This window comes from Branchiostoma floridae, chromosome 7 (assembly GCF_000003815.2).
Source record: "Branchiostoma floridae strain S238N-H82 chromosome 7, Bfl_VNyyK, whole genome shotgun sequence".
Lineage (NCBI taxonomy): Eukaryota > Metazoa > Chordata > Leptocardii > Amphioxiformes > Branchiostomatidae > Branchiostoma > Branchiostoma floridae.
In genome coordinates, this window is record NC_049985.1 from 25,061,971 (window position 1) to 25,083,973 (window position 22,003).

General features: G+C 40.0%; 1 protein-coding gene across 2 annotated transcripts in view; it reads right to left on the bottom strand.

Moving 5' to 3' along the window:
• LOC118419011 (integrin-linked protein kinase-like) overlaps positions 1-22,003 on the bottom strand; it is a 46,819-nt gene that overhangs the window by 10,050 nt on the left and 14,766 nt on the right. The window contains exons 1-9 of one of the 2 annotated variants that reach the window (XM_035825226.1): positions 21,215-21,294; positions 18,223-18,388; positions 11,388-11,483; positions 6,520-6,616; positions 6,056-6,103; positions 2,953-2,985; positions 1,742-1,827; positions 1,453-1,562; positions 445-566 (exon numbers count right to left, since the gene is read on the bottom strand). In XM_035825226.1, coding sequence (XP_035681119.1) covers positions 445-566; positions 1,453-1,562; positions 1,742-1,827; positions 2,953-2,985; positions 6,056-6,103; positions 6,520-6,616; positions 11,388-11,483; positions 18,223-18,388; positions 21,215-21,270 — 814 coding nt within the window. In that variant the 5' untranslated portion in view covers positions 21,271-21,294. Of the gene's footprint in view, positions 1-444; positions 567-1,452; positions 1,563-1,741; positions 1,828-2,952; positions 2,986-6,055; positions 6,104-6,519; positions 6,617-11,387; positions 11,484-18,222; positions 18,389-21,214; positions 21,295-22,003 lie in introns of those variants that run through there. The other variant, XM_035825225.1, reaches the window with a different exon arrangement.

The following is a 22,003-nucleotide window of genomic DNA, read 5'->3' on the forward strand; positions in this document are numbered from 1 at the left end:
GGACAAATTTGGCCACTATAGACAGGTGGCCTCTGTATAGAGGTGGTAACTTGTAGATAAAATACACAAGGGACGGACAAAAAGTGGCCACTATGGACAGGTGGCCCCTCTGTAGAGGTGGCCCCAAATACAGGATTTGACTGTATTGAATTTGAAACACAATAATGCAGTGTCATGAAAACAACATAAAAATTTAAAGATTTTACAATAATTATTATTATAGTACCATATTATACCATTCTGGTCTAAATGGGGTAGGTAACATACCCATACAGTCATTGCAACCCCTGCTACTCCTATTGAGTCAGTGAGTTGAGTTTCTTTATGTCTTGATGTTTCTGACTTAAGGAGAAGAGCTGTTTCAGTTAGTGTTAGTTCAATGCCTAGAAGGGTACCCTGTGGCCTTGCACTGTGTAAACTCACAAAAAAAAGAAAAGTGCCTACCATGCCCCTCGTGCAGGATGTTGAAGAGCGATCCGTACGGCATGAACTGGTTGATAACTACGAGATGCGGAGGCTGGTTACAGGCGCCCAGGACCGGTAGTACGTTGGGGTGGGAGAAAATCCTGCAACATAGTAATACAAGGATGTTAAGGATAGTGTATGATACACCATGGTGGAAACACTTTACAAATAGTCAACAATATGGGTCATTTCCAAATGTTATATCTTTTGTTTAACAACGGCGACTACTCCTTGCCGGCCACATGGCTCGTCAGCCGAGATACAGACGGAAACTCTTCTGGACACCTGTTTTTTCTAAGAAACGTGTTGGTCGCCAAAGGCTTAGACTTTGAATAAACTCATTGAGTCAAAAACTGGTCTGGATGGCCCGGAACTTTTTGCAGCGATGAGTGACAAACTGTTCTTGAAGTCAAACTTTACTTGCTGCACCTCAGATGACGACTAATGATGATGATGATGAATACAGACAGGTTTACAAGGGGCCTTCAGAAACTTCTTAACCACAAACTACAGGTAAAACTCAGATTTTGGGGCATAATTATAACATTACTTTAAAACGTCCACCAAAAATATTATTGTCATCATTACTTAGCGGCACTGCTCCTTTGAAAATCAGTAGGAAAGAAGCAAGAAAAATATGGATAACAAAGAAGGTAGAACAACGCTCAGAGCTGAGCAATTCTTGTGCGGATGTTCAGGAAGCCAGGACTTATGATGTGAAGAAATTTATCAAATGATGAGGAATCCCTTAGTTTTACATTGTACATGTATATCTTTACACATACATATTTACAAGGCTGTTCACAAGACAGTGGAATAAAAGAAAAGTCTGATTGCCTTTTAAGCACAGTGTGTTTCTGAGATTTATTGTTCTAGTATCAATATCGGAACCCCTATACATGTGACACTACTTCCAAGTTGCAAAACATGTAATATCACAATCAATAAAAGAAGATATAGTAAAACAGGACCCAGAACGAAATTTACCTTAGTCTTGGATACTCTTCAGAAAAGTCCCTTGCTTTTCTTGCGTTGATATCTCTCACCTTCAGAATCTTGGCAACAATCTCATTGCCTTGCCACATGCCCTTCCAGAGCTGGGTAGGAAACAATGACATCAACAGCTCACTGATATTAACATACTCTACTAGAAACTTGGACTCTCTGACAAATTATACCATCAGATATTAGATAAATTGCTAGAGATTCTAACGTACAGTATTTTGTTCCTGAAAATCATACATAGTAACTGTCAGATTGGAAGTGGAGGGCTTACCTCTCCCGAAGCATTTGTGTTCATTTTGACTTGAAGATTGAGCTGCTTGATGTCAATACCAGAGTGCCTGGAGAGAGTTCCATTTCCTGGGGGCAAGTGGGTAAGAAACATTGTTAGACATACAAATCCCAGTAAACCATGTTTCAGGTAACCTTGTATCCATCCTATTCTAACTCCTGCTGGCTTCTCTACTTACAGAATAGTCTCATTAAAATGAATGGTCTTTATATCCTGCATCTTGAATCTGATAGGTCGAACATTGCAATGCCTATTTGAACAGCACGTCACCGGAACGTACTGCGCCTGCGCGAAAAGTATAGACATGCTAAACCTTGCTAAACCCCCGGTTTACTAAAGGGCCGCATTTAAGAAAGTATGTGCGCATATAAGGGTAAAATCCCGTGTACGTTTTGCATGAAACCATGTCTCTAACATATACTGTGAAACAAGCGGGATTTCAATGCAACGTTGACCAAACCAAACCCCCAAACACCAGGGTTCGCGCAGGCGCAGTACGTTCCGGTGACGTGCTTATTTGAACCCTGTTCCTATGATGTCACAAGGACCGTGTGACTTAGAACCAATCACAACTCTCATTTGAATATTTAGGAGAATATTGAAATGCCAATCCTTTCTGTACTAACAGGTGGCACCATTTGGCCAAAAAATACATCAGAGGACCAACCTAGAGCTAGAGTAGGGTCACATGGATAACAGACTTCATTTTGAGGACTATTTAGATTAAAAGATCTACAGTTGCTTTCAACTGTTGGACAACTATATGTGCCTGCATACTAAAATCTTAGATCAGGGTTGTAGCCAGCCTGAAATCATTTTCAGTCCCCTCGATTTTGAATCAGAAAGAACGAGACGTCGAGCCGAAGGCATAACGTTCCTAAGGGGATCCGGGGGCATACTCCCCTGAAAAATTTTGAAATTTAGACCCTCTGAAACCCAATTTCCTGCATTTTGAGGTGTAGATTTTGCTGGTAGACTAAGCTATTCATCTGATTTGGTGAAAAATTACACAAGAAGACAGTTTTTACTGACTTAACATATAGTTTTTGTCCATTACAGAGGACGGAATGGGCAAATTTTTTTTCAGTCCCCAGCTGCAAAATTCCTTCAAAGGACTGAAGGACGGGTGCTGGCTACAACCCTGTCTTAGACACATCAAACTAGGAAGATTTTTGTAAAAATTGTGAACTTACTACTTCTCGTCTTTGTTCCTCTCCAAATATTTTCTGCAAAGGAGAAGGCAACAGAAAAAACAAACAAAAAATGATTGAACAAATCTGATGTGCATCATTGTATACATACAAAAACAGATTTTCAAGTACATAAATAGCATGTAAAATAGGTCGAAGCAATGCTGTTAAAAAGTTGACCTACGTTGTGTTTTGTGTAGTAAACTCTCTGAAGAAGTGTGAGGCAGTGTAAAGAGTGCATGACAGAGGATAAGTGGCAAATACATGTAGCATTAGGCCATGTCAAATTCAATCAATTTTCTTGATTTTTAGACCTACATAGTGAAAGTATATACAAATGGTGTAGCCTGGGTGCCATCCGGATAGTAGTTCGCTCCTATGTTCGCTTCTGCTATCCGTCTGGAGACTTGCGCATTCAAACCGTTTGGTGGTGACTCCAGTTGATAAGCGAATCAAGGAATGTGTTCTAGAGCACTCGTTCGATGACAACAGGCCGGCGCCCACATGCGCTAGGGGACGTGGGGCTTTTCAGGTGTTGGAACACCGGTTCGAACGATCACATGAACCCATTCCATAATTCGCTCCTATGTGGGGACCAATCAGCGCCTGCTTCCATACTTTGGACGATTCAAGACGTTAAGATGGTCCGCGTTCCCAGACGGAAACACAGAGAAGCAACTGTATATAGTGTATAATGAATGTCAGAGCTAGAAGCGACTGTATATAGTATATAAGGTACGTCGGAGCAAACTACTTTCCGGATGGTACCCAGGCTACAAATGGTGGGCATTGAAGAAACTTCAATTTGTGTTAAACTTTTTAACACCAAAATAAACAGTGTACTTGGTTTATCATGTTTTTTTCAGTTAAGCATTTTTCTAAAATCCGAGGAACCAACAAATTAAACTGGCATGGCCTTACAACAGAGAAATGAGGCATTTAGTAGATTAGTATCATCTTAGACAAATAAGGACAGATCCCTTTAACAAAGACCACCCTTAATCCTTTACTATCTGGATTAACTAATCATCTTTGAATAACATTTATTGGAGGCAATGCATTGTTTAAGTGAGGATTACGACTGTTTGCCTGTACAATCACATAATTACACCATTATTAGCATGAGAAGTCTGTTTGGTCTTGAGGCTACCTAAGACAAAATTGAAGGCTATGTGAATAAACACATTTTGATACAAACTGACATTTCAGTGAAAGATAGTACTGTAAATGCAGTTAAGTTTGCGGAGATTTAATTTCGTGGTAGCAGGAAAAAGGACTGTTTGCGATGGTTTTAATTTTGCAGTAGCACCATGCAAGTTGTAGTTTCTTACTGCCATGGAAAACCATCGCAAACATTTCTGCATTTACAGTCACTGTATACAATGAATGAAGATGGATATGACAGAAAAAGAGATCAGAGAATTAAGAAATATAATGTTGAACAAGGGCTGAAGGATTGTTTATGAAAACTAAAATTAACGGGGGCCGCCCTAAGACGGTTCCCGTCGTAAGATGGTACGGATTATTTGCTGATCTTATTATCCATAAGTACACCGTGTTTTTTGCCACTGACTATGCTGATTACAAAGGTAAATAAACCAAGTCCATGTACACAGCTTTAATTTGCATTCCAAGTATACTTTAACATATTTACTTGATGTTTTTTTTTAAAAACAGAATTCTAACAGTAATGTTGACAGTGCTGAATCACTGCGGTCACTGGCCTCTGCGTATTGGCGGCCCGTGTCGCTAACTATACGAACTCTTTCAAGCAGTCACACAACTGCCATGATACACATAAATAGAGCTCCATAAAACACTATGAATATGGGTCTTCAAATGTTTGTTGAGTAGAAAGCAACCAAAAGGAAGCGACATAAACATTGCCACCATTGTACTCTCAAGGGAGTGTGGCCGTGAAAGTGGCAGACTAGAGAACGCTCCAAAGATTTATTTGACTGTAACAAATGATTCGTGCTGTCTATGAAAATAAGACTTAATAGAGAGATGTAGATGATATTTCCATATAATCAGACAGAGTTTTGTTGATGTTGGCGGTGTCGTTTTTTCGTAATGGTTTTTTTAGTCGGGCATTCACAATCAGTGCATTCAGCCCATTGCCCGTAAAAACATCAGCTGGATTGTTCTAGGTACAGCCTTCCTCATGTGAGACAAGAAGTACATACAGTCATGATTTTACTGTCAAAAGAAAGCTAAAATATCATACTATTAATTTTTTTCTTTGTACTTAAATTTACCACTTACTTCTGAAGAGAGCAAAATGTAAAGAAAGCGTACCAAGTTAGGCACACTGTCCAGCGTAGCACAAAATTGGAAGGTTACATACACGAAATTGTCTCACAGTGTTTGTCGCTTGTAACACGCAGCGCGAAAGGTTCATGAACCACATGTATGCATTTCTTATTCAAGAATGTTGTTCAAATCTATGTGTAAAAAATTCAGTCATCAAAATTTGACCACTCTCAGGCAACTAGCGATGGAGCGCCATGAGTTTGAGCGCAAGAAAAAGCGTACCGTGTTGGGGCACCTCCCGTTAAAACTTTTAAAAACTTTCATGTGCTGAACCATCCAATTTTGGACACAAGATAACTACATGTATGTATTGTATTGATTAGAGGTGACTATAAAATGAAAGAAAACATAAACTCTGGTATAAAAAAGTATGTGCTGTTACATGGTCTCACTATCAAGTTGACCTACAATGTACTTACGATGTACTGTTCCTGTGTGCGATAGCCAATACCAGAAGAGACAGGAGTGAAGAGTCACAGTGCATGTGAAATTCTTGTACATGGTATACATAAAGTGTCGTTTACTTACAAATTTATACAACATTACCTTATTTACAAAGTTGACAAAGCTAGGGGTGGACATGGTAGGCCCATAGGAGGTTTTGTTGGTAAAAAAAAATGACTTTTTCCTACAGTCTACCTAAGTAAGTGCCAGATAGAATGTTTTGTGAAATTCATTTACAATTTTCCGTAGTCTTGTACCTATAGTGCATTTTTCTCAGATTCCTCCACATCTCCCAAGGACCACCAAGCTCCATTCTTAAGACATTTCAAGATGGCACAAAACATCTTACCTTTGTAAGGCACTTTACCAGTTTCTTGGCCCAAAGCTGATGCCCTCTCTGTGTGAAAAAAAAATTGTCTAGTCAGCATAATCAGGCAATGCTTTTTGACAGACATGCATACATGCACACACGCATGCAAACACACTCACTCACACACACAAACACACATACACACACATAAACACACTCACTAATTCACTCATACACACACACACACACACACGCACGCAAACACACATACATTTTGTACATGCACACACACACTCACTAACACACACACACACACTCAAACTGACACACATGCACACACACACACACACACACACACACTGACACACACACACAAATACACACAAAATAAAAACACACCAAAACTAGAAGTCAAAAGTCATTTCAGAATTGCTCCTCAAATCGACAGACAGCTTTCTCAAGAAGAACTAAGATCCAACTTTTCCCAAAAAAGTTTCATATACCGTTGACGAGCTTGGCCAAATGGGGCTTAGCCTTGTCCACTGGTGTCTCTCCATACTTGTTGCACACACCAACCAGGGCACCATTGGTAACAAGGTCCTGTAAGAAACAACAATGATTGTTTGTCATCTGTACACAATTGCATGAACTATGATAGCTATAATATACTATAATATGATATGATATGATATGATATGATATATTGGGTGTATTTGCAGCCAGTAGGTACCCAATGTGTTAAGTAATGAGGATGATTAACATGGTTGAGGCGACTCCTTGAGCATAATATAATAGAAGAGATGTTTACAAAAACTTGCAATACACGTACATGTACACATGTAGAAATATTTCTTGTATCTGTAATTATCTGTAAGTAAAAAAGTATTACCAAGTTAACGCACCTTTCTTCAAACCTTAAAATGTATGATCGTGAAATTTGAGCTTGATTTGCTGCTAACAAAATAAAACAATGATTTAGAAAATATCAAATTTCAACTGTTTGACTGCAGCACTAATGATTATGCTATGTATCACATTTTTTCTTTGCATTTAAGATGCATTAAGATGAGACCATTGTTGATCTCTTAGTAACTCTATCATGATGTCTGTGTGAACCTGGCTACCTGGGGATTAACAAGCTGTGGACTCTCTCCAAATTTGTCCAGACACTGAGTGCTTTCCATTCAACAGCTGGAAAACTACTTTAACCCTAAAAGGTAGTGAAGGGCCCAAAATATACATGTCCTACTGGGAGCGTCTGGGCCGGCTAACAACAACTGGGTCAAATGAACTTGGATCCTGACCAATTCTTGATCTTCTTCTTGGAATGGAACAATTGTGCCCGCTTCCTATGTACAAATGTAGTCTGTGTACCATCCTCAGTGACTGCTGGCTTAATCTTTATGCTGGCTAACCATAGCCTGAGTACCATCCTCCATAGTGACAACAGGCTCAGTATTGCGCCAGTGGTCACTACAAAGGATGGTACTAATACTCATGATCAGGCTAGGCTAACCATAGAGCCAGGGAAAAATTGAGCGAGTAGTCACTACTACAGAAGCTACATCATAGTGTAATGATTTTCAAAACTTAGGATTCTCTACTAAATACTTTTCTCTTGAATGTTTGACATTGAAAATATAAGTGTTCTTTAAAAGCATTTCAGTTTTACTTTCAAATTGTTGAATGGTATTGTATCACTAGAGTTTGAGCCAAACTCAAGTCTGAAAAAGATTTTTAAAAAAAAGATAATCCCTACCTATTGACCCTAATTCTTTCAGGACTAAAACAGGAAACACAACAATCTTTCCCAAGGCCTAATCTAAAATACAAGTTGTCTGACAATTCTGAGCAAATTGAGAGCTCAGCATGGTTGATCTGATAGACAAGAAGACATGACTACAAGAATCCTGCCAATGAAAACAACATAAGCCTTGCCAATAACTCAAGGATGAAGTCATCAAGATGTCTGATGTAAACCCAATTACCAGGGCCTTGTTGCCATGGCTACATCTCAACAATGTAATAAGAAGTGAAAGTCAATACTGGGGCTATCTGATCAAAGAAAGCTGGATAGATGACTGCTTTCTTAGACCATGTTTTATACACTGCAGGCAGTACCGGCTCTTACAGACTTAAAATTCAGGGTTATCCTTGGCAAAGTTGAGCACAAGCAGGGGCCCTTATCCTGTGATTTGGATCCCGTACGTATACCCTGTGATCTGAGCTCCTACGGCATGTTTCAACCAGCACAGAGTCTGATAGACTGACATTTTCTGTGTTTTGTAAGGTTGGAAATGTATGCTTTATGTCACAAAATTTAGCCTTCAAAATGAAGGAAATTACGTTCTGAGGGGTATACAAAATGTAGATCTCAACAAAGTGAATAATGATTGATGATGATAGATTTCATCAATTTTCAGGTGGAGGATACCCCTGGACCCCCTTACAATACTTGGACCCTTGTACATGCGGCACTTGCATGAAAAACAAGTATAAAACCTTTGTTGCAATTTGATATTAAGTTTGGAGATGATATTGAACTCCAGATTGAAGCACTGAAGACAGACAGTAAGGTTTGTAATCAGTTTTGACTGACAATCTATTTGATCTTATGTTTTTCTGTGCTTTAGGTTGTGAAAAATGAATTTTGAATAACTTCATTGTTTCAAAAATTCATCTACAATCATTTCTACAATCAGTCGTCTGTCATAACTTGTATCTGATTGTTTTCCTTCTCCTTTGCACTCTGCTATCAGTTTTCACTGGAACCTAAACACGGCTTTGACGCATAAAAATATTTCGACACAACTATGACAGCTCTGTCGCTCATCGCATTCCCAGCATCCTCAGCTGTTGATGACATCACTCCCAGCAGGCTTTGACACCTCTGACAGACGTCCCACCAAAATATCCACAACCTTATTGTGACCCGACGAGAATAGACTGGCAGACTGTTTTGGTTTTCTTTTCAACACCTCCCTTATGTAGTGGAAAACACTTCAGATGCTGCAAGACTTTAAAGATATCATATCTCTGAGAAAAACGAATTCTCAAAAGTCTATGTATAAATTCTCAAATGTCAATGTATAACCGTACTTCCTTCATTATGCCAATAAGGTTTAGACTAATTATATAATATTACATTGATCACTGCCTGTCACTCTACAGTGAACATGACAAGCACAGAATAAATATATATTAACTGTGGGAAGAGTTTACTTCTCCAGATCTGCTTCAGCAAATCTGCTCCGATTCCACCAATGATCACACTTGGAGGCCAACCAGTCCCATCCGTTGACTGTGCCAAGGGACTAGGTTTCTACATGGACAAGAACCTCACCTTCCACGAACAGATCTCTGCAATGATCAGTAAAGCATAGCGCAGACTACTAGGAGTCATATTTCAAGCAAACCTAGGTTGGGAAAGTCAAGTTACAGAAATGACCAAGAAGGGGAACCAACGGTTATACTTGCTGTGCAGACTTCGACAATTCAACCTACCAGTGGAGGATTTGCTGACCGTCTACAAGTGCTTTGTTCGCCCAGTTTTAGAGTATGCCGCCCCTGTGTGGCATGGAGGTCTGACAAACGGACAACGGAAGAAAATTGAGAACATACAGAGGCGTGCAACCAGGATTATACTGGGAAGTAGCTACCACAGTTACTCACTGTCATGTCAAGTATTAAACCTGGAGAAACTCAATGATAGACGGGATGCCCTTTGTTTGAAGTTCGCGAAGAGCCTGTACGCCTCAGACGAGTACCGACACTGGCTCCCCAAGCGTAGAGGAGACGTCAGCGGTAGGGTAACGCGACAAAACAATCAACTAGTCACATTGCCAGTACACACAGAGCGCTACAGAAACAGCCCAATTCCATATCTAACTACTTTGCTAAATAACAGTATGTAGACATGTGCATTAAGTTGATATGTGAATGAAAACCCCATCAAATTTTAATTCTCGTATTGTTATTGTATTGTTAAACGATCATGTATTGTATCGACCACCAATGTTAAATGTTCATGATTAGAAAGCATTACAAACGCTGAGATTATCCTGTTGCTGTAAATCATATCAATAGAATTTAAAAATACTTTTAATCTTAAGGCTGTAAATTTTTTGTATAGGATTTTACCCAGCTGTATATTAATCAATTGTGAAAGGAGTGTGCAATTCAGCTTAAAGGCTACGAAATGCTTCTGTGAAATAAACCATTATTATTATTATTATTATTATACATTATCTGCGTCTGTTGACGAAGCAAGGTACCAGTGTAACGGACCTGATACAGATATACCTGTCACTTGTACGTCCAGTACTTGAGTATGGCCATGTTACACTGGTCGGGTGCAGTAAGGATCAGGAACTGGCCATCGAGAGGGTATAGCGCCAGGCCCTGCGCATCATCTCCCTTGGAGGTAGACGCAGTGTGCCCGACTTGCCAACACTGAAAGTCAGACGGGAGGAGGCAGCGGTACAGCTGTTTGAACGCATGCTCAAGGAAGACCACCCCCTGCATGACATGGTTCCACCCACAAGAACAGGGACCACGGGACGCACACTTAGAAACTCGAGGACAATCAGTTTACCAAAAGCCCGTACTAAGAGACTCAGCAAGTCCTTCCTCCATAGCGCCATCCCTCTATACAACAAGAAGGTTACACAGTAGTACTATTAACACTTGTTGTTAGCCATTACCTGTACTGCTTGTAACTCGGTACCGTTTTCCAATACGTTGATTTTAATCTATTATGTATAATAAACACATGTTAACTGGAATCTACAAGTCGTTGTTTGTAACTATGCAGCTATTGTTATTGTGTGTTTTGTGTGGCTTTGGTAAGCCTGAAGTGTGTAATAAGGTCAAAATTCAGGTGAATGTGTGTTTGCCCGTGAGAACCTTAATAAATAAACATTGAACATTGAACTGCAAAACAGAACAATACCTTCTCATGAATTAATGCCTCTTCTATTGACCCCATGACCTGGAATATCTGTTACATCTAATAACAGACCAAAAACAAGACTTCCCCATGAATTAGTAGCCTCTACCATTGACCCCATGACCTGGAATGTCTGTTAAAACTAAAAAACTACATGACTGTATTGTACTTCTACTACCTTTGAACTCTACATGTACTTCTGCGTACCGGGGACCGCTTCGTATCTGGATTCTTGAGAAAGACAAATTAAAGTCGAAACCGGTAGAATACCGACGTCTCTGACCTGTCATTTTCCCAAGCTACGAATGATGTCTACATGTACTTTTTGTCACTCTGGCAATAACTGCTACTATATAATAATTATTATATTCAGTTATTATACAATAATTGAATATTCGCTAGTATTATCAGCCTTAAGCCCACCTCTGCGATGATGTCCTGTGACCAGAAGCAGGCGTAGTGCAGAGGTGTGTTGCCGTGTTCGTTCATTGCATTGATGTCAGCCTTGTGTTGCAGCAGCTGCAGAGGAGACAAAGACAATTTTTATTTACTAACTTCCAACATAAAAGTGTAAACTAGAAATGTAACGCAAACCTGTAAATGTTCATACATGTATTCATAAAGCTAATAATAGTAGATTTAGTACCCTATTCTGTACCTTAGGCCACAGCAAGTAAATTCTATGGATGACATTAGCGCGCACATTAATTTTTGCCTGATTTCAGAAAAAAAACAAGATTTTTTTTTCTTCTGCAGGGATGGCCATGACCATTAAGTACCAAAATTAGCAAATATGTTGTGTTGTAGCTTAATAATTGTACTTGTAGAAGTGACACTTGTGAGGTATCTAGGACTGTAGTTGTAGAAATGAAACTTATGCATTGTAATAAAAGTGACACCAATATGGAAGCTATGAGTGAGGTTATCAACTTTGTTGGTGATGCCAGTCTACCACACTAATGTCACTTTTACCACACCAGTACATGTCTTAGACCCTGTTCACATGAAAAAATTGCAAGTGAGTTAAACAAGGAATCCGATTGAAATTTTCTATCGGATTAAAAAAAATGTGTTCACATGAGTTTTATACAATCGGATTAAACTCAAACTTACGACCGCGACCACACAATCGGATTAAACTCTTTACCGCGGCACGCGTCGTGTTTCCAACGACCACCGCGGGCACGCGTAGTTTTTCCAAAATGTTGCCAGACTACCTCATAATTTTGAAGGATGTAGCGACATCGATATAATTGATTATAACTTGAGAAATCGGCCGGCTTTGGTCAGATTTTGACGCGTCGATGGTCCGCAACACACACTGACGAAAGTGGCGGCCTCTGGGTCATACGGGGTCATTGGGATAGTCTATTAGACTGGGGGTGGAAATGTTACGCGCGGTGTGATTATACTCTACATTTAACTATATAAAATGTATCTGTTGCAGAAGTTGCATAAATAAGGCAAACTGCTACCAAAACATTTGACTTCATCACGTATTTATCTGAAATAAAAGTCTGTGTTTCGTTTAAAAAAACTGCTCGCCCATGCTTGCATGCAGTGAAGTGACCCAAGCTCAAAATTTCTGTTTAGACACGCTTCCGACTGTTTTTCTCGTAGAATATTTGCTTTTTTGGTGGTGTTGGGACATTGGCTCCAACAACAGGAGAGAAACGAAACCATACATGTTATTTTCATGGGCAATATTGCCAAAATTAACCAGTTGGTCTTCTGCCACACTGCCGATTTTTGGAAAGAACCGGTGCACATGTTCCGGCGAATCTTGCGGCGTCCGGTTGTTAACCATAGCGGTAAGATGATTTTGCAAGCAAACTTGCCCATAAACTTCTTTTCTAATCCGTGTATCATACTTTTTTTGCCATGTTGTAGGTATGGTTGTATATCTAATGTCCACTGTGCCCGTATGTATGACGTAAAAACCATGAAACAAGCCCGAATCCAATCCAATTGTGTTCACATGGCCGATTTCGGTCAATCGGATTGCGCGCCAATCGGATTGCGCGCGCTGAATCCACCTCCCGAGGTGGATTGCAATCCAAGTCAATCCAATCCAAAATGGGCAATCCAATCGGATTAGTTCTGTTCACATGGCTTTCGATTGGTCATTTTAATCGGATTCCTCGTTTAACTCACTTGCTTTTTTCCCATGTGAACGGGGTCTTAAATACATGAATGAATGCCTTGTCGGCTAAGATACCATGTTTTCTCCCTTTAATTCTTTTTACAACAGTCATCACAACTTTATGGTGCCTATTTTTGAAGATGTAGCCATCTTGTTTTTTTTCACCCATCTTGTTTTTTTTCTGCCCTATCGCACTATTTTTGCCGTCTGCAGAGGATGTCATCCATAAAATTTACTTGCTGTGGCCTTATGTACATTCATCCACTTAGTATCTGTATGTTAGAATTTAGTTTATCTACATTGTATTGAGACCACATTCATTCATTTCATGTATCTAGTCTTTCTTCACTAGCAATTAGCCCCATGGGCATGAATTTGCAATAAAACATTATCAAATAATCATCTTCGACAGCGAAGATTATAAGATTGCTTACTTGGGTCTGTATGTAGGTCAACAGCATATAAGTCGAGAAATTGTGGATGGAACTTTTTGATTTTTTGTAGGTGTGTAGCGGTTGTCGAAAAGCATGCCTAGTTTGAAAATGGTTTACCTGGCGTTTTCCTACGGTACAGCAGCGACCTTTGTATTTTTTCGAGGTTTGTTTCGAGAAGCATAACTCAAAATGCAGCTGGGCGATTTCTACGATATTTGGCAGGTGTGTAGCGGTTGTGTAAAGGATTGTCATGTGCGAGAATGGTTTAGCTAGCTTTTACCTATGGTGCTGTAGCTGGCTTTGTATGTAATTGCGTTTGTCTGTTAACACGATAACTCGAGATGTTCTACTTGGATGCTAATGATATTTTGTTGATAGGTAGGGGACACAGAAAGGAAGGTCAAGTTCGATAATGGGCCTCCTAGCGACTTGTTTTGGTACTGCAAGTGAGCGTCAAAGCTTGAGCCTAAATTTTCCAGAAGTGCCATGTTCATGATTTTTAAGTGGTGGATAGCTGTTGGGACTAGGAGTAAATGGTGTAATTTTGGGCCCCCTAGCAGCTTGTTTGGAACTGCAGTGGGTCTTATAGTTTGTAACTTTTAAAAAGGATAACTGCAGAGGGGATTGATGGATATTCTTTGCTTTTGGTAGGTAGGTACTTAGGGTGATTATCAACATAATGAGATGCTAATTATGTAAATTGCGATCTACTTAATATAATTACTTTGGGATTCTTATCATGGAGAGAACCACATCCCTTACAAAAGTGGTGTGCAGTGCAACATGACACTGGCACCATTGTCACCCTAGTCCAGCACTAATGTGTGGACCATTAATCTTCATTTATCATTCAAGCCCTTCAGACAGAAGCAGAAGCCTGATCTCCTTTCCCTGACAAGGGCCAGTCACACCAAATTAACCCCCTGCCCTCAGTCTCCGGGTCTTAGCACAGACAAATCAAAGGTGGAGCAGAACTAATCGTCATGCCATGGCAGGGTGTTACACCCCTGCCCGTTTGAGGCATAAGACATGGTCACGTAAAAAAAGATTAAAACATCGCGGTGGGCCAAATCAGGCTGTCAAAGGTGCCAACGTAATCCTCATGAGTTGTTCGATCGCATACAGTACGCTTAATGATTCAAATACTATTTCGGGATGAGATTTGAAGAGTCAAAGTTGGCCTTCAAACTGGCTCTTTTTGCCTGATTTTGGCCTCGATTTCACACTGCATGGGGGTTTCCGTGCAACCGATTACGACAATATCATATACTTCCGGGTTGTACGAGTGCGGTCATAGAACGCGGGTGGTATCGTATCTTGTCTCGGTTTGTGCTAGGTTGTAGAGGAGGATCTAAGTAAGGCTTATGAATATACTAATACTTGGAGATTAGCAATTACTATGCCTGTCAATCAGCTATTTTGTCTTTGCGGGGCTATGAATGGGGGGATCTGAGTAGCCTGACGTGATAGCCAGGCCAGGTAGACTGTGTAAAATACCTCTGACTTAACTCGCGATTGCAAAACTTTACTTACTATTTTCATGAGATGGACACAAACATTCACCAAGGCGGGGCCGTAACAATCCTTACGTATGACCCTTAGGTAACCCTTAAATGACCTATTATCTAATATATAGGCCAGTCACTCAAAGTTTGTTTATTATTTCTTTTTTTACGAAAAGACTGCAATGTACATTTTGTAGAGTGAAATCTTATATAAAACTAAAGACCTAGCCTAACCTAGCCTAACTAAAGACCTTATATCCAGCTTTGCTATATTAACATCTCGTATTAAGCTGTATTTGGTGCTTATCCGGCCCATTATAGCCATAATTACATACATTAATCATTCAAAAACAACGACCTTCGATAAAGAATGTTTATTTGGCGAAGATGTGTGTTCGAGGAACTCTAGTTTTTGCTAAATGTACTTTTCTAAGCTCAGTGTACAGTATTAGTGTTAATTTGTCTAACAGATTCGACCTTTACTCTACCTTCCCAAAGTGCAGGAAGACAGACAAAAATTGTTATACACCAATCAAGGGTGCAGAAGGACACAGTAGGGTCCATGGCGTGGGTGGGAGTTTAGTCTGAGCTTTAGACCATAGAGAGTCTGGGGAACTGTGTCAGCAACACTTCAGGGGAAACAGTTACTAGGACCTTAGGCCAAGGACAAAAATGTTGTGTTTCCTGTTTCAGTCTTGAAAAAATTAGGGTCAGTGGGTAGAGATTATCTTTTTGTTTCTTGCAATCTTTTTAAAGCCAAAACTCTATAAGTGATACATATTACAATGCACTTCAACAAAGTAAACTGAAATGCAAGAGGACACTAAGTGTCTGTCAATGTCAAACTTTAATTTTGTGCATAATAGATACATTTATCAGTCATTAGATAGTACAAGCTGGGTTTTTACTTCAATAAGACAATAGGAAGCAGGCTGAATAAAAATTCTAACTGGAAACTACTATGTGACTCCTCTGCCCACCCACCCCAAAAAAAGTCTAGGGTCGGCAGGTTTTCCTAGGGTAGGTTAAGGGAAACAGGAAACACAACATTTCTTTCCTAGGCCTTATTCAGTTATTGATGGAAGTGGGCCATGACTGTCTAACCTTACAAGTTCAATGGACTGGGAAATTCTTTTGACTTCTTGCATTGTTTTGACCAAAAGTTAAACAAGTTTGGGGAACCGAACACAAACTGGGACTGGCAGCTTTTCTCCAAATCAAATCACTAACAAATCACAAACAATGAACAGTTAAGGGGTCCCAGCAATGGAAGAAGCTTTCTGAAATTTGGTATTTATGATAATATGAATGGGAGAGAACCCTATTACCTTGTAACATCCTGATCTGAGGGTCAGCATGGCCTTTTTCATTAAGCCTTAGGAGCTATTTCAATTCACCATTCATTAATCTTGCAGGTCAGACCCACCTTGATTCAATGTTAAGCGTTATCTGTATATTATTCGTGAAGCGTTATTGGACATTTCAATTCTACGTAACACGTTATATGTTATCCTGAATTCATCGTTAACCGTAATTGAGACATTCTTCGTGACAAGTAGACCTGCGGCAACGTCAGATGACCCTCGGACATCGATCTCCTGAACACTCCAGGTTCAAGACAATACTGTAAATGCATTTTTAACTTAAAAGTTAGCATGGATTTAATTTCGCAGTAGCCGGAAAAAGGATTTTTCGTGGTGGTTTTAAGTTCGCGGTAACACCATGCACTGTAGTCTGCCATGGAAAACATAAAACATTTACATCATTGGCACCGGCACCATGTCGCATGACGCAAAGTTCCCTGTTACTGTGGGTGATTGAGCCTTGCAGAATGCACTGGGACGCTTCCGAATTCACCTTTAACTTAAGCATTGCTGGCCTTTCTGAATTTACCATTAAGCATTGCCAGGAATCCCCCATGCAGACCCTCTGATCGGATTCTCTGTCAACTGATCAGATTGAGATGTGTAACCAATAGGTGAATCTGCCAGATCCCAATCTGTACCCTGAGATGTATAAATTAGGGATTGTAATCTAGGTAGACTGTCAATCAGAACAGAGTAACACACTGCCCCACAGGGGACAGATGGGACAGTTACTAAGGGAATGTCAGGACAGGCTCCATTGGACCAGTTCATCTGACCTCTGCAAATCCAATTCATCCTTCCTGATTAGTTTCCACTAGTCCGTTCAGCCAAACATGACCAAATACGGAGATGGATATACCCAAATATGGTCATACATAGTCCTAGCATCAGATACTTGTTCTAGGTCTCAGATGTTGCTGTATACAGTGGCATAATTTGTTTGATGACCATTCAAAAAGGTTGCAACAGTGTAAAAATGGCAAGAAATTTCACATTGCCAGTGGGAGCAAATAAACGAAAGAAAGTCGCAAATTGGCAAAACATGCATGGTGACAGAACAGACAATTTTAAAACATATTGTAGTATGCTGTCATCCGTACAAACGAATCAACATAGTACAGACTAGGGGTGGGTACCAGTACAGAAAATTCTGGTCCAGTTCAGGTCCAAAGGAATAGGACCAGGTCCAGACCTGAACCTGGACCTAATCGTTTGACAAAAAGTTGTAAATGGGTGATACTAAAAACAATGGTCCATTTCGCTACAAATGAATCTGTTTGGTGGACTTGGTATACGACTCTCACTGGCGTTGCCATTTTCAAACCCTATCTTCATTGTAAAGAATGCTTTAGAGAAATGACTATAAACTCTATTCTACTTAGGCCTTCTTATTTTCTTTGACCAGCAAGCCTCAAAACATCGCCTGCCGATATAATTTATTCATTTCCTAATCAGTTCAAGAGCCGGTCCACTGATTTTTTTCAGGTCCGTTTTTTTTGGACCGGTCCAACATGAAAAGAAAACGGTTTTGTACCGGTACAGCGTACCCGTATCCACCCCTAGTACAGTCACAGATATCTGTATCCTTGTAACGTTAGTTCACCTTTAGCCGCGGGTAACCTATATCCGTTGGTCTTCATGACCGGGTATTTAGGGATCGCGACGGACGACGGTTTCAGACTGCATGATTTGAAAATACTACAAGTTGAAACCACAGTCTGACAACTGGACATCCCTAAAATACCATGTTAAAAAACAAACAACGGACAAAGGTCACCCCGCGGATAAAGGTGAACTAGCAGTACCCACCTTGAGCACGACGTCCCTGTGCCCATGGCTGGCTGCAAGATGAAGAGCCGTGTCGTCCCCCATGTTACAGGCGTTGATGCGGGCTCCGCGACCAATCAGCAGCTCCACAATGTTCAACCTGCCCTCCCTGGCCGCCCAGTGTAGCGGACTGAAGCCGTGGTCATCCCTGGAAGATACATGTATAGCAAAATTTGATAAAGCATTTACACAAAGATGGTGCTTTATACAGTGCAAAAGCCTGATTGGTTAGACTAGCGGACACGGGATTGAGAGATGAGAGGTTCGATTCCTGGCCCAGTGCAGCGGACTGAAACCGTGGTCATCCCTGGAAGACATAGCAAGTTTGATTAGCATTTGAGAAGATGGTGATTTACACAGTGCAAAAGCCTGATTGGTTAGACTAGCGGACACGGGATCGAGAAATCAGAAGTTCGATTCCTGGCCCAGTGCAGCGGACTGAAGCCGTGGTCATCCATGGAAGGCATAGCAATGTTCAAATAGTAATAATTATCATTTTCTAATAGCTACTGATAATTAGAAGATATCAAGATTTGTGAACATAGGTTTGTATGTAGCTTTGATCATTAGGCACATGGAAAACATAGTTGCAGTGGTGTGTACCAAAGTGCTGTATTCCCTCCAACAAATAAAAAGTCATCCATATTGTCCAAAATATCATATCTAAAATTCTTTCATATCCTCAAATTCTATCAAATGACCAATGTTTTGAGACAATTAATGAGAAAACAATGGAAGGTCAAAATGCCAAGGAGGAACCCCTAAGAAGATGGTGTATTTACATGATGGCGCAGATGCCTGATACGTTAGACTCACGGACACAAGAGTGAGAGATCACAGGTTTGATCAAAGTTAGTCTTCACGAAGTTGGAGTTCTCATTTTTAAAAATATGTGGTGGTAATACAAGACATGCAGCTGATGACAGAAATCACTATCATCCCTAGAAGACATAGCCAAGCTTCACAATTAGTCTTCAAGAAGTTTGAGTTGTAAATATTGGGTGGTTTACAAAAAGTACAGTGACAAGACGTTGGAGTAAATGTTGTCACTTCGTATTTTAAAACAAAATTTTGTACACAAACTATGCTAGCCGTGGCTGTGAGAATAATGACGCAAATCACTAAATATTACTCCATTGAAAGAAGTTGGACTAAAAAAATCTCTAAAAGACTGCTGCGAAGTGGGACTTAAAAAAAAAGTTATTTCATCAACTAAAGAAACAACATTATCTATTAAGGGAGCTGACCGTGACTCTTTTAACCAAGAAAGTGAGACTTGAACTTGGACTTCTAAAAAACATATACTTTAGAAAGAGATGCAAGTTTCAAAAGGGATTTTACCCAAAAGTTTAGCAACTTAAAGAGACAGGTGACCCTGACTTGACCTGAGTTGTAAGTATTATCAAATTAGTCTGACTAAACTCCCTATTTTGTTTTTCCAACACACAGTATTTACTAAGAGTTGTTCCTCCTTTCTCCCAAAATGTCAGAGTTAAGTGTTGGGACATGTATAAAATTTACAGAGTACAGACAGGCAGTGGGGTGGGCTAGCTGATACGTACAAGCTGTTGAACTTGAAGCTAAAGCTTGATAAGTGAACTGCTGCGTTTCATCACTAACTCAGCACCCTGACCATCACCTTCAACAGGAATCCATGGTAAAAATCAACTTTCCATTATACTATAATACATGGTGATGCTGTGACAAACAATTACATTGCACTCCAAAACACATTTCTATTCACTTTAAATTTGTTGTTGCATTATTACAACTCATAGGTACCCGTCAGAGTAATAAGGCCGCCATCATTTTTAATATTGAACACAAAAATTACAGCACTCTTGTTGTAAGACTAGAGTATACCGAGGTCATTTTTCATCATGCCTTTTATTGAAGTTTTAATAACATTTATCATTCTAAATATACAGTGAATCGCAAAGAAAATGCAGTTGACCTTGAATTGTTGTCATTCCCATCTTGCCCTTCGCATTCCTGACTCCAGCTGAGTTGACCTTGTGCAGTGAATTCTTAAGGTAACGCCCAGAAATGGGGACTCAGGGTTGGACAAGTTTTCTAAAATTCACTTGACGTCCTATCGGGCAAGTACTTCAAAAATACACTTGCCCGAACCAATTTTTCACTTGCCCAAAATTCAAATGTCTCTTTTATATGCATTTCCATCATGACATGATTGCTTGATGTCATGACTGTAAAAAGTAACAAGACTATATCAAAATCTCACTCAATGGAAGAATCTTACTTGCCCTATGGGGCAAGTTGGGTACAACTGTAGGTCATGCACTTTCCCAATCGGCACTTTCACTTGCCCTGGACAAAAGGGCTAGAGGACTTGTCCAACCCTGCTCGGGAGAGTTTCATGATCACTCCCAGACTGTTGTCAGTCAGTGGTACAGGTATGTACACATGTATATTGGAAGTCAAGGGTACCCGTCTTTAGTGCTTCACTGCACTAGGCTAATATTGGCAGGGGTTTCAGATTTTCATTTCTAGAATAAGTAGCTGAAAGTTGTGACACTGTATCACATGATGACAGAAAAACACAAGAGCTACATGTATCTGCCACTCAAAAATCAAGACCATGGCATGTCCAGAACATGATACATCTAACTAGAAGTCCAACTGCAGTATGGTAGGAAGCCGCCAGGAGGCCCATTATAGAACTTGACCTTCGTTTACCAGCAGCCTACCCATATACTAAATTTCATAAAGATTTCATTCGAGATATGCTGTCTACAATAACAAAAACAACAATACACACACACACATGCACACACACACAAATGGCATCCAAAAAATAATGAAATTAAAATCTATGCAAAATATTCTTCTGCTCTTAATCTTCTTATAATACTTACTGACTTTCAGTGTGAATAGAAAAAAAAATGATAATGTCATCAACAGCTTACACCATTACAGCATAACAACAGCTTTGAAAGTTGATACAACAACAAACCTTTCATTGATATGATAAACAACTCCATGGCTTCTTTCAGCTGCTAGGATTGTCATGATTCCCAAAACTCACTGCTAGACCACTATTACTATTAGTATTAGTATTACTGAATGAGGATTGAGGGTCTTAGGTTGAGTACATGTGAAGTTATATTTAAACAAGGTTATTTTCCTGTTCTAGAATTAGTAGAAATGCTACTCAGCTGGTTAAATGAAGGAACGGCGTGCCAAAAACGGTCAAGGATTCCCCTCGCACTACCGTACGGTATGTCAGGGAGACTCTAGCAATCAGCTGGCTGGGCATTACTGGAATTCTTCTATGTGTGTGTATGTGGGGGGGGGGGGAGGTGCTAATCTTCAAGCAGATCCTACAATGGCATAAGAATTTTAAGATAGTACCAAACTGGCCAAGGAGGGTAGTCAGCTAATAATAAGAGGTGTCCATTTGAAACACACTCACTTCCAACCAGGCTTACTATGGCTACCACTAACATTGGCTATAGAGAAAATAATTGCCATTGAGAGTTTGGGCACCATGGCATATATAGGATATCATTGGCCAGCACAATTAGGAGGGGGTAATGTGACTTGTTGCAGACTGGCTCTCCCAGCTAAGAGGGTTATGCTTTTGGTGTGTTTGTGTACCTATATGTGTCTGTCTGTGAACAGCATAATGCAGGTCCAAAAGCATTGGATGGATCCTGAAGATATTTGGTATTTAGGGGGTTGGGGTCAGGAAAACGAAGCTCCAACTCCAGTAATGGGCCACCTGGCAGCTTGCTATATAAAG